The 14,147-nt window shown below is 43.1% G+C and overlaps 1 protein-coding gene across 1 annotated transcript in view; it reads right to left on the bottom strand.

Annotated features, from left to right (window-relative positions):
* Window positions 1-14,147, bottom strand: part of rnf19a (ring finger protein 19A, RBR E3 ubiquitin protein ligase) — a 45,169-nt gene that overhangs the window by 19,651 nt on the left and 11,371 nt on the right. Inside the window, exon 2 of the mRNA XM_084052057.1 lies at window positions 3,527-4,558. Coding sequence (XP_083908183.1) covers window positions 3,527-4,548 — 1,022 coding nt within the window. The 5' untranslated portion in view covers window positions 4,549-4,558. The remainder of the gene's footprint in view (window positions 1-3,526; window positions 4,559-14,147) is intronic.

Below are 14,147 nucleotides of genomic sequence, written 5' to 3'. Positions count from 1 at the left end.
GATGCGTCAGCCTTTGGCAGCAGATTATGATAAATATTTAGCCTTGGACACTATCCAACCTATGACGTAAGTCACGTAAAGTACCCTGATGTGATGATTTTATCACACCGTGACACTCTACGCAACACTGACAGACCACCTCCTCTCAGTCTCTGGTCCTTAAGTCTAACTAATACTTTGTTGTGCGTCACCGACAGTATCTGATTTTCAATCTCTCCGAGGTGATGCTTTGCGTTGTTAGCTTGAAAATCTGTTATTTTCGGTGATTGACAGTCGTGTGACGAAGCATAAATTAAGCTTTAGTCTTTAATTCAACCTTCTTCTTTGCCTAGGTCTCTCTCTCCCCATCGCTCTGCGTCTCTTCTTAAGCAGGTAAAAGACAATAAAGTGTCTGTGCATACAACAGGCATCTGCCGCATAAAATCCCATTCTAACTGAGCAAGCTAAGTTTAGTCCCACTCCACTTAAGCCTAAAGGTACATAGATAAACTATTTCTACAAAAATATTGTCAGTATTAGCCTAAAGCGAGCTACACACACCACTGTTGTCCAGACATCTACAGACTAAGTCTTAAATTGGGAGATCAGTCGGAGATCAGTCGGTTGAAAGGTGTGAAAGAGTTGCTCTCTCCACACCGTGCAGTCGGCTGGTATCGTATATGCTAAAAATGAGAGCTTGACGTTCTAATGAACATGCCCTCGCATGCGTAACTGCAGGGCTTACAGCATTGATATGGTACATTCACATGAATTCATTTGAGAAATCATAGCATAACACACAGATGACCACTGCACAGCAGGGGGCTTAGAGGGCTTATAGGACATAGACACAAGGCTGTACGTTAACAAAATGCCATTTAGCATTAAGTATCTACATTTTTTGCAAAAATACAGCAGCGACAACTACGGTCTATGTGGTGTATGCAGACAGAAAACAGACATTTACAGCGACAGTACCACCTCCATTGCAATTTGCCCTCCCCCTTGCATGGCTAAACAGCCAATCAGAGAGCTCTACCTCTACGCCACCCCGATGCTATCGACGGGCAACGACCCACTGAGCTGGCTCAGTCGGCAAGTGACGGCTCACTACAACTGATACAGTTGTAGTTGTAGTTGTGTACACTAGAACGTTTAGGATAGGTGCTATATGGCACCAACAGAGGTTCCCCTATGATTACAATCCAAAGAACCACTTTTAGTGCTATTTAGCACCGTTTTTGTTTAGCACGATTGACCACAGTGAAGCATCCTGTCCTGCTATTAAACAACCTAGTATCACCTCCGATGTGTCCAACTGTCAATATACAAAACAAAATGGGACGGCTAGTCAGCTAGGTGTGAGATGGGGGTGTGTTGTTGGCTCTAGGTATTTTATCAATACTCTGCAGTTTCAGAACCAGAGCCCCACTCTGAACAGCAGCACAAATTCCTCCTGCCTGCCTGGGGCTTTGGCTGTATGCCCCTCCCTGCAGCAGCAGCAGCTAACGACACATGGGAGGGTTAAACCCTCCATTTTCTACCACATGTCTTGCTCTCTCTGACATGTTTCTTCTTTTCTTTTGAGTTCCGTATCCTTTCATTCAAACATATCAAATTGATATTGTTGCTGTGGGAAAGCTTGTATGTCCAAAACCATTAATTTTGTATTACTATTTAAAAAAAGCATTTTAAAATAGTGAAAATAGCCAATGTGATTTTGAGCTTGTAGAGCTGCCATTTTTACTAGTACGGCATTAGTACGGCACTCTTGTATGATGAAGTAGTAGGGCATTCATTTATGAAAAATAAAAATGTATTACAAGGATAGCAGTGATATATGTTCTATATCCATGATCCCTGCATGTGACATCACATATTAGGCTATACCATATACTTACACATTAATGTATAATAATTGCACATTCATGTAACATGAGCATAGCAAGATGAGGCACTCTTACAGCCACGTTAGGATTTGTTCAAAGTCTGTTCAATTTCAAGTTCCCTTTCCATGCTAGACCCACTCTACTCGCTGTACTATTTATCTTCCAGAAAACACTAATTTAAGCATAAGGAGGGCTGAAGCTGAAAGTGGCAATGTCATTCTGTCCCTCAGCTAATTCTGCACGACTAGCTACCACCACGCATGTTTTTGGAGGTCTCTCTTTTGTCAGCCACATTCATTCCCTTTTAGGTGCATCTATTCATGCTGCCACTGTCTGCCACAAATTCTCAAACCAATCAATTTGCCAGGAACCTGTGGGAAACGTAGTCCAAAAACAACTAGTAGAGAAATGAGCTGTTGTTGTACTGTGATGACTGCAACACGCCAAACAGCAGCCAGTCCCCTGTGGTGCGGTCTCTCCCTGGTACAGTTATGCGCCATGCCAGTGCCACCCTCCCTGAGAGCATGACTCCTCCATCTATCTTTTCCCATCATTGTAGCCCTATTTCCCCTCCTCTGTTCATCCATCTGTATATCATCTGCGGTGACCTCACTCTGTCTATTCTCCACTCTTCATTTCTTGCTTGCTTCCCCCCTACCATCCTCGTCTGCATATGTGTCCATTTCTCCAATGCCCTTCACTTTCTTTGCTACCGTCTCCATTCTTTCCTCTTCAACTCAACATCCTTCATCCTCTGACTCTCCCCTCCTGGAACAGCTTGTGACCGACAGCCACCATTGGCCACTCTCTCTGTGTCTCTGAGAGCACAATACACGTCTGTAACAGCGGTGTCAGCAGGCTTTGGGCTCTGGGCCAGACAGCCGCTGTGTCTTTTGTTGGCCAAGCTGAGGCCGCAGAGCCACACATAGCAGTTTGCCAGCATGTACCGCCTACTGTTGAAACATCACCAGGGCTACAGCAAGCAATCAGCTGGCTCCAATTGGCCGTTCGGAGGGTAGCCCATCAATCCTGCTGCTAGTGGTCTGTCTCCAGAGCTGTTTCTGTGGTGGACTGGAACTCAAAGCAATGGAATGGATTCCCAAAAACCTGTTAGCGATACGATAGTTGCATGTTGTTGTTTTTGGTCAAATTGGCTTGCAATGGCGCTAGGATGGTCTCACCACAAGGTGCTTAGGAAACTGGTCCTTGCTGCCTGGTATCCATGGGAGATGATTACCCAAGAGGAACAAAGGTATTCAGAGACTTAGGGCACCAGAGACTAAAGCTCAGATCACACTCTCTGCTCTCTGGAGAAGAAGCTGGTGATGAATCAACACGTTTAATGAGAAACGAATTCAACATGCACCACATGATGTGTGCAGTTGTTGATGTGTGTGTGTGTGTGTGTGTGTGTGTGTGTGTGTGTGTGTGTGTGTGTGTGTGTGTGTGTGTGTGTGTGTGTGTGTGTGTGTGTTTATATATTAGGGCTGTCAAAATTAATACCATAATAACACATTAACAATATATATATTGTCACCAATTGTTTTAACACAAACAAAATGTGTACATTATTTTTTGAACTGAGCATCTCTATATATACACAAACACACATATATACATATAGTAAGAAAATAATGCACTTCAAATCATCTCCTCACCCGCAGTCTGGCGCGGGACACCAGCGACAGTCGGGGTCAGCCACCAGCCACCTCCTCAGCATGAACTCCTCGTACTTCTCCATGAGCACATGGTCGCCCAGGATCATGCGGATGTCGTGCGGGTTGAACCGCTCCGAGCACTCAGGGCAGCTGATGTTGACGCGCGACTCTGAGATCTCGATGCGCAGGTACTGACGCAGGCAGTCGGCACAGGAGCGGTGAGGGCAGGTCATGATGTCTGGGAAGCTCTCCCTGGAGTGACGCAGAAGGCACAGCGGACACTCCAATAGCTCTCCTTCACCTCCGCCCCCAGCACCAGAAGAGGAGGTGGCGGTGGTGGTGTAGGAGGGCGGCCCTGAGGCAGATGAGGTGGAGGCAGCAGCAACAGCAGCAGCACCACCACCACTGCCGGATGTGGAGACAGTAGTGGTCCCTGGCACGGAGGAGAAGGCAGCATTCTTGTCGTTACACATCTCGGAGTGGATACTCTCGATGCTGGCGATGCCGTCCACCCCTCCTCCTCCTCCGTGGTGATGGAGGTCACGGGACCGGTGGCGTGCCCCGGGTTTTGGCTCCCTGCCCCGCCGTCGGAACAGCGAGGCCAGGGAGAGGCGCCTCTTCTTGGGGGCCTTCTTGATGGAGGGCAGGGAGATCGAGGAGGCGGTGGACTGAAGGTCCCGGTCGGAGCCCATCACGCCACCGCCTCCTCCTAGATGGTGCTTTTGCAGACTCATGTCTCCAGGGGAAGGATGGGGGACCGAGGAGGGAAGAGGGCCCGGCGGAGGGAAGCCAGAGCTGGGAAGCCTGCCCCTCACATGGGTGGGGAGGTCAGGGAGCGGGATGGGGGAGGGGGAAAGGTGGTCCACTGGGGAGGGGGGGGAGGGGCGGGGGAAGGGAAGGGAGGCGGAGGGTCCGTCTGGGTTTAAGACATGATGGCTTCTCCTGATCAGCCTCGTGGTCACATCTAACAGCCGGATCTTGGCGGAGGGGCGAGGGCTCACTTGCTGTGAGCTCCCACGCATGCAACAGAACCTGGAGAGAGACAGAGAGCAAAACAAGAGGAAGAGAGTGAGAAAAAAAATAAAACACTGATGGAAGACGGGTGAAATATATGCATATATGAAAAAGACTATACACCTTCAAAGACCACTTGGTCACAAATAAATAATAGGCATACCATGGAGCCTTCTAAAACATTTTTAAACAATACGCAAAACTTAAACTATGTTAAGACTTGGTAGACTTGAAGTTCAACATTCCAGCAGCTGACAGCAGCAACAGTATCCATCATATTTTCCATCACAGGTGAAAGATAATAAATCCTACTGCACACAATTCATTTGTGTGTCTTTCGGTTTGGAACATGATGACCTCCTCCAAATAGGAGAAAGATGGGAGAAAAGTGAGGAGGAAGAGGAGAGAGAAGGTGATTTAGAGGAAATGAGAACACACCGTTCTCCAGTCAAGAGCTTTGCCAGAGTGCACAGCTGCAGACAGCCAGTGGGTACACTGCACTGGTGACTTGCTGTGTGTGTGTGTGTGTGTGTGTGTGTCTGTGTATCTGTGTGTGTGTGTGTGTGTGTGTGTGTGTGTGTGTGTGTGTGTGTGTGTGTGTGTGTGTGTGTGTGTGTGTGTGTTTATGCGTGTGTCTAATAATTGAGATAATGACGTGACATCTTCCACTAAAGGAGACACAAGTGGGCATCAAGCAGAGGAGAACACGGGTACAAAAAGTCCCTCTTACACCATGTCATTGCCTTATAAAGGTCTGTAGATATGATGCAGCAAAAACACAAACTGTGCCTTCCAGGAGTGGCCTTCAACACAAGGACATTAATTTAAGCGCTGCTGTCTTACGCAATTCGGGTCCTATCTCCCAGAGCAAAAAAAGGCCTATGTCTCACTCATAGTCTAAATCGTGGAATGAATTAGAAACAACAAATGTGACTGTATTAGGGGTGCAACGGTTCAGTTAGCGGTTTGGTTCAAACCTTGGTTTTTGGGTCACGGTTTCAGTACAGTAGAAAATATTTCCAAAATGTTCTTTATTTTAATTATTGGCAACAAAAAGTTTTTTTTATATTCAGACACATTCCAGTATTTTCTGCCTTTTATCTTTTAAGGAAAATAATTACCTTATATCGCCGACTTTACTTTCATTATTATGCTCACAACTTTAAATGAGCTCCTGCTACAAGTGTTAGGATAACAACGTCAGGTAGGCTAATCATTATGCTCATTTATTAATCTGATGGTGTCGCCCGCCGAATACAGACAATCTACAGGCTCCCAATGTGTCGTGATGCTTGTGGATGGGATGGTTTTTGGCTCTGGATTTACTCTCGGGGAACTCTGGGAGTGATGTTTTTTTTTCTTTTTTGCAAAACCGAAAAACCGTAGTCCATAAAGGTGTATTGAACCGTGCAGGGCGAACGGCACGGTTCAGTTTTATACTGTAAACCGCTGCACCCCTACTGTGTTGTCATTTTCTTCTGATTATATAATGTTCTATTACACAGAAGTCTCTAATTCACAAAACGTAAATAGAAGGTATCTATGTTGCAATAAATTCCCTTCTCTAGCTTGTGAAGAGTTTGAGTTATATAATGACCAATGCATGTTTGCTAATCCCTGACATCTTCTGTCTGCCAATATCGTTGCTGGGCATCGGTGAGTGCACGTTTGCATAGCTTATCAGTTAGTCATTCAGACACTGATCAGAGTGGCCTGTCTATGAGATCAGCAGTGACAAGGCCTGTACCTTTACTAATAATAATAGGAAATAGGAAGAGGCATCATGATAAGAAGTCTTGGCAAAGTGATGTCTCACTTTTCCCCCTTTTCAGAGCGCACACCTCAACAGGACTACAGGGACAGACAAAATCCAACATTAGTTGTTCTCTACATTGATCTGTGCTTTGTACAAAACAGGCAGAAATAAGATTACGTTATGTTTTGCATCTAAGGATGGCAATGACGGATGGTCAGCTCAAACCACTTTGTTCACGAGCCGTGTTAAGAAGCAGCAAGCATGTAAGTAGAATGAAAGTGAAAATAGCAGATCTAGGTCGCATCGCAAAGCGCTGTGAGCTTGTAGATCGGCTATTTTTGCATGCTACCATTGTACAACAAAGTATAAGTATAGTAACCGTTTAGTTGGAGTAGCACTGTTTAATAAACTAGTCTACTAGCTGTTAGGGCTGTGAATCTTCTGCTATCTCACGATTCGATTCCGATTCTTGGGGTCACGATTCCGATTTTTTTCGATGTTTTCAAAACAAACAATTCTCGATTCAAAAATGTTTTTTTTTCGATTCAAAAGTGTTTTTTTCCGATTCAAAACGATTCTCGATTCAAAACGATTCTTGATTCAAAACATAGGATTTCAGGATCTACTCCAAACTGCTGGCATGAGAACAGAGTAAATTTATGTAGCTTTTATAATTGTAAAGGTTTTATCAACTGATAATAATGTAAACACACAAAGGTAAATCCAAGATCCTCCCAAAAAAAATATATATATATACTTTTTTTTTTGAAAATCGTTTTTTTTTATGAGAATCGATTCTGAATCGCCCAACAGTAGAATCACGATTCGTATCGATTTTTTACAACGCCCCTACAAGCTGTGCACATTTCCCAACCACAAAGAGGTCTAAAATACAACCTGAAAGAGAAGACCATCTCTTACAGACCTACAGTGTTTTACAGCACATCATGTCTAATGGTGACGCATGGTTTACCAAGATAAGATGGGTTTACCACCTGTCTTGTCCAGGTGTCTTGGTGTGGTGACGAGGTTGAGTGGAAAAATAATGCCTGTTATTTAGTGTTAGCCGTTTCAACTTTACCTCCTAATGAGTGGGTGTGTTTGGGTGTCCTTGGTTACACCTTTGCAATGACCCATAGAGTGGACACACACACACACACACACACACACACACACACACACACACACACACACACACACACACACACACACACACACACACACACACACACACACACACACACAATGTATTTTATGACTAATCTGGAAGAAAAACTGTACAGTTTGTCCATCTGATAAATAACAATGATTTAATGACTTCTTAGTAACTGTTCTCTCATGCAAATTTTGCATTCACAGAGGTGTTATGTTGAGTTAACCATAGTACTAAACAACTGCCTTATTACCCTCTCTAAAATCATCCAAATTATTGATTAATAAAAGGATAATTAATTTCCAAATGGAGCTATTTAAGTTCAAATATGGTGAAATTGTTCTTGAAAAAGAGACTTCGGTTTAAATGTTTTGCTCCTGCTTTTTTATATTGCAAAAGAACATATAAAATAATCATCTCAATGTAACCCCCTAACCCCCCCCCCCCCCCCCCCAACATCATTCAGCCCTAATATATACTTTATACTTTATATACACACACACACATGCAGTGAGGAACTAAAGGGGGGCTTTTGAACATAATTTCTACACACACACACTAAGGGTGTGATGACACTAAGAAGCATCGCTACAGATACAGAGTTACAGACCCATCAAAATGGCTTATAGACAGAAGGGATCTGCATGACTGACCAAAGATCTTATTAGATAATGCTACTGTTCTTGCACATTTTATTTTTGTCTGTGTCTGTGTGTGTGTGTGTGTGTGTGTGTGTGTGTGTGTGTGTGTGTGTGTGTGTGTGTGTGTGTGTGTTTTTGGTATTAATTTGATTTTACTTTATTGTCCCCTTGGAGAAATTTGTCCTCTGCATTTAACCCATCCTAAGGAGCAGAGAGCAGCCTCAGTGCAGCACTCGGGGACCAAACCCAGTTGTAATGCTAGTACTTTGGTCAAGGGCACTGGCAGCAAATATCTAACAGGCATGTCTTTTGGTGTGGGAGGCCGGAGTACCAGAGGAAACCCAAAGCAAACACGGGGAGAACGTGCAAACTCCACACACACAAGGCCAACTCTGCCTCACTTGCTGTGAGGCAATAGTGCTAACCACCCTGCACCACTGTGTTTGAGGGGTTGACAATAACCGTTAGTGACATCCCTGTTAGTGGCATCCCTAATGTTCACGCAAAAGGACATGCATTTAGGAAATCGAAAGAAATACGACACAAGAATTTGCATGGCACTGAAGTGGCACAGTGGTAAAGTGCCTGCCCACCACCGCGGAGGTTGTGGGTTCAAATCCACCGTGGTGCATCCGGCTTTGTCGAGCGTCTACACGAACACAATTGGCCCTTGTTCTGGCATAAAGACTAAAATGGGGTAAAAGGTCTGTCCCAACAATGGGATGGTATTGGCAAGAATCTCACGATACGATACGCATCACAATACTTGGGTCACGATGCGATTATATCACGATATATTGTGATACGATACATATTGCCATATATTACGATATTATTGCGATATATTGTGATATATTGCGATATCACGATATATTGTGATACAATACATATTGCAATATATTGCAATATGATACATATTGCGGCCTGGAGTATCAATACAGTATCGCAAAATAAAATATCGCGAAATTGATAGTATTGCCCATCCCTACCCAACAACTACTACGCATGTATTGTAAACAGGGCAACATAGCCTACCTGGCTGCCATGCAATGCTGTCAATCTGTGTGCCAAAACTGCCACCACTAACATCAAAGACGGCATGCCACCGCACCACTGACATAACCTCACTCTACTAAGTGCAATGACACTCTTCTTGGAATTCCTCAGTCACACACGTGCTGCTTTTACATTAACTTGTTCTCGACCACTGCTCTCTCTCCCTCTCCCTCTCACTCTCTCTCTCTCACCAAAGAGAGAGAAAAGAGATCCCCTCCCTAATCCTTTGCTACTACTCCCCTCACTCTGAGCCAAGGTTCAAAACAGGAAACTCTGATGTGGTGCTGGGCAGGGCTGGGCTGGCTTTAGTAACTACTGGAGTCTGGACATATGGAGCCCTTGAGAAGGGGCACAGAGCTCAGGGTATAAGACCCTGTACCAGTGGCCGTAATGTTTAATCATCACGCCATTATTAAGTGGTTATGTTTTCTAACATATCGCTTTATGATAATAATGCCCACTCCACTGGTTCAGCACAGAGACAAGGAGCAGTCATATGTTTTGCCCTGTTACTGAGAAAGGGGAAGTAGCTTATATAATTTAAAAGTAAGTAAAATGACAACCCTCAGCATGCACAGTGCATTCTCTCATCACATGTGCAACCAAGACTACTGTCAACATAAGTCACACTGAGCCACAGGACTAAATTCTTCAGTTAAATTGTTTAATTAAGGAATATTTGATATCATGATATTTCAGTTAACCAACCGATAATAGCTTAAAGCAAAATACACAATTTGTAACATGTTAACAATCTTCTGTTCTAGTTTTTGCTAGGGATGTGCAAACATACTATTAAAAATGAATATTCGACCACAATGCTAATGCAGAAGAGAATGAATATTACACCCATCGATGTTTATCCTCCAACGATTATTTGAATATTCTATTATTATTCTGACCCATCCCTAGTTTTTGCCAACTACCTGTTACCATGTGAGAAGTAGCTTGATTGATTAATGAGCACGCTGATAACTAAGGAGTATTAATTAATCAGTTTCCATTAAGTGAAGCATTGCATTAGTTGTTAGTCAGCCATGCTTTTCTGCACTCCAATCACAGCTCATTCCCACAACAAGGCGGTCCATTTAAGTATGGCTCCCTCCTACACTGGATCTCTGCTATTCAATTGCTGCCACACATATGCTGCTGCTGCTGGCAACAGTAGCAAGGCTTGCCTCCTCCACCGCAGCCTCCACTTTCTAGTTAAGAGACTTGCATGGCTCAAAAGTTCAACTGAATGTTAAACTGAAATTCATGTTTGCGTAGCTCTCAAGAAATCTGAAATTCAATGTTTGCATGGCTTTAAAGTTACTGAAATTCAGGTTTGCATGACTCAAGTTAAACTGATTCATTCAATGTCTTGCTTTAGGCCCGCTCTTGTACTCATGGGTTCAGAATGCTGCTTGGAGCCATCAACGCCAAGTATAACTGTATTTCATTTGTTGCAATAAATAGTTATATCTATTCATGGTGTGAGTGTTCCTGACTGAATTATTTATTTTAAAACATTTCTTTCATAAATAAGTTTGCACACAGTCCACATTGTCACTTGTAATTGAGCAGGCCCAATGGGTATAAATGATACTCCCATTGAACCCGTCCCTTTTCCCTCCAGTCAAATTACATTTCACAGGAGAACAAAATGCCTGCCATTTCCCACTAATCATCTTGGTGAACACATCATGGACATTCATTGAAAAGCCACCCAGAGATAGCCTGGTTCCAAACCATAGACCTTGCCCACTCTGAGTGGACTGCCCCTCTTGGTCTAGTGTTGAAATGTGAGCCTAGGACTTTATTCGGTACAAAAAGTACCGTCCAATGAGAGTCGGAGGTGGGGGTGGGTGGGTCTAACGACAAGCCAATAAGCGAATATCTGCTATAATATTCGAACCCCCTCCCCCTTGTAATCGCCGACACTGCAGCCAATTTCAGACTGAAGCTCCACGCATCTTCAGGCTAATAATCAGGCTAACCCAGAGACTAACCTGTCTCCCAAGCTTCTCTAAATGAAGCCAGGAAAACTGTCAATGCCTGCAGCAAGTGAAGAAATATAAATAAAAACAAAATAAAACACAAATATACACCAGGTGTTGGCTGCAAGACACAAAAGTACACTGAATAAAATAAAGCTTTGTTATAGTCATTGACAAATTTCACCTCAAAGGACTATGATATGAAAAGAGCTAGGACGGCAGAGTGGAAAAACTGCAGCAGTGGCGTTAACTATCAAGCCTGCAGAAGTCCCTGCAGCTCTTTCCTGCAGGATGTTCTATGTGCGCGCACTTCAAAGGCTACAGTACTACTGCTGCTCTGTGGACGGCTTGCTGCTGTGATCCGATGCTTTCTGCTGTGGTCAAACTGTACAGGAAATATGTGCCTACAGTGTGCAGTAAACAGGGACGAGCAAAATAATAATGACACTAATTGAACCATGGAGAGAAGGCTACTGTGTGTATGTTCCAACTACTTAGAATAAGTAACAACGGTACTGCTGAGTTTAAAATCTCAGCTGCCTGTGCGGAGGCTTATCACAAAAAAGCAGATATCCCTGCATGTGTGTGTGTGTTGAGGGGCCTGGAGCAGGTAGACTGATGCCCATCATAAGAAGCCTGGCTAAAACCTCCATCAGACAAAACAACTCCAATGTCAGTTCATCTGGCTGTAGCCTGTAGTCAGCATTCACAGCAGAGATTTAAGTAGACACACATACATTTACAAAGCAGCAGTTGAGCAAAGAATGAGATAAGACTTCTTAAGTGAAAGAGAAGGTGAGGTGAGAGAGGGAGGGTCATAGATAAAAGGAGAGAGGGCCAGAAGAGGGGATAAAGGGAAACATGAGGAAAGGAGGAGCAGAAATGACACCAAAAGAGATAGATGAGGAAAGAGGGAGAGTGAAAGAGAGTTGCTTAAGTACAGAAGGGGGAGGGAGAGATGTGGTTTCATCATGTACAACCAAGTAGTGGGCCATTTTCTTGACTTGCTCAAAGAAACAAAAATCGTACTCAGAGATTTGGCGGCATTCCAATCAGCGCTACAGTACATTTTCCTCACTGATTAAGTGTCAGATTCAAGGAAGGAGCATGCCATGTGCTGGTAGAATAAGAATGGAGAGAAAGAGGAAGAGAGCAGTTCTCATTAACTGAACTGAATCAATTCGATCGTATCCGATAACACGGATAGGCAGAGCGGGCTAGATGTCGGTCACGCGTAGCTAACTAGCAGCCGCAGCTGCATGCTAATGTCAAGAGATGCCAGCGTGGTTGTGAGGTTAGTCAGCAAACAGCACAGACACAGATTGTTAGCTCCATGAGGATGTGGAGCTGTGGAGAATGAAGGGCTTGGATCAGTGTGCCAGATATGGGTAAACTATGCAGTATATATTGCAGAACAAATCTGAAGTCAGTTCCAAACAACAGGATAAAACTATCATACTGTGGGACTTGGAATGGAAGTAAGACTTCTGAAAGGAAAATGCATGGCAAGCTAAAAATTAAGATATTTCTAGTTTGGCACCAAGCAGCACTCTGCAGGCTGGGTAATGGCTTTGAACAGGCCACTCTCTGCTGTGTGTTGTAGCTGGATTCCACCTTTATCTGAGAGTCTTGCATAAACACAGGAAAATGTGATGCTGAAAACACTGTGTGACGCAGAAGCAGCAACTAATAATTAAGACCAGCTTTTAAGGATTATTGCCATGTGCAATTCACACAAGTCATGCTAACACAAATAAAGGCATGCCATGCACGCAACACACAAGCATGTACATACACATAATACACACGCCCATCCTGTCTGTCTCACCAAGTCCGCAATTCAAAATTTACTTGAGTAAAAGTACAAAAGTGTTGGTATCCAAATGTATTTAAAGTACCAAAAGTAAAAGTACAAAAATGTTTGAAAATAGCAGATCTACAAGCTCACAACGCGTCGCGATGCGACACGTTGTGAGCTTGTAGATCAGCTATTTTCAAATAGCCTTGGTATAAAATAGGGCTAAAGTGGTTAATGTATGTTTTATAATGTAATAATTTATATCTGCAAAGTAACTAGTAACTCAAGTTTTCAAATAATTGTAGTGGAGTAAAAGTACAATATTTGCCTCTGAGATGTAGTGGAGTAGAAGTACAAGTACTGAAAACTGGAAATACAACAGTAAAGTGAAAAATACCTCAAAATTGTACTTAAATACAGTACTTGAGTACATGTAGTTACTTTACACCACTGATGACATGCCTGTCTAAGACAAGTCCCAGAGTATTCCTAAAACTGTATATATCTGTAGGCTATTTTTATTTAGTTATTATTGTCCATTTTATTTTCTTGCTTAATATTTTCTTCTCTTCATTATATCAATTATATGCAGTGGTGAAAGTGGTTGACATTTCTTGCCGGAACTGATGGGTCCCGTGCGCGCGCGCGATTTTTTTTCGGTTTCGGGTCGAAAAATGTGCGGGTTTGGGTGGGTTTTGGTACTTTTTTTCCTTTACTTTATTTCGGTTTTAGGTTTAGGGTTAGGGTTAGGTTAGGGTTACTTTATTTAATTTTCGTTCTCATAAATAAATCCCGTCCCTGGGCCCACCCATGGCTGCACCCCTGATACACATGATGAAAACAGAGCTATATTGTCCAACTTGACCATACTGTACAATAAGCACATTTTCAAAAAGCCAAAGTTTAAATGGGGCTGAAGCGGTTTATGTATGTTTTGTCATAATAATTAAAATCCACAAAGTAACGAGTAGTATTAAACTAAAGTTTTCAAATAATTGAGGTGGAGTAAAAGTATAATATTTGCCTATGAGATGTATTGGAATAGAAATAAAAATATTGCAAATTGGAAATACTCCAGTCAAGTAAAATGACCTTAAAATTATACTGAAGTACAGTATTTGAGTACATGTACTTAGTTACTTTCCACCACTATCAGCATTAGATAAGATGAATTACTCACCTTCTGAAAAGATGAAAGAAAACACACTTTTGTTCCATAGCCCC

The sequence above is a fragment of the Gymnoscopelus microlampas genome (genome assembly GCF_963454915.1).
Source record: "Gymnoscopelus microlampas genome assembly, chromosome: 3".
Taxonomy (NCBI): Eukaryota; Metazoa; Chordata; class Actinopteri; order Myctophiformes; family Myctophidae; genus Gymnoscopelus; species Gymnoscopelus microlampas.
The sequence above is the reverse complement of the archived record's forward strand: the minus strand, read 5'-3'. Positions and strand labels throughout refer to the sequence as shown.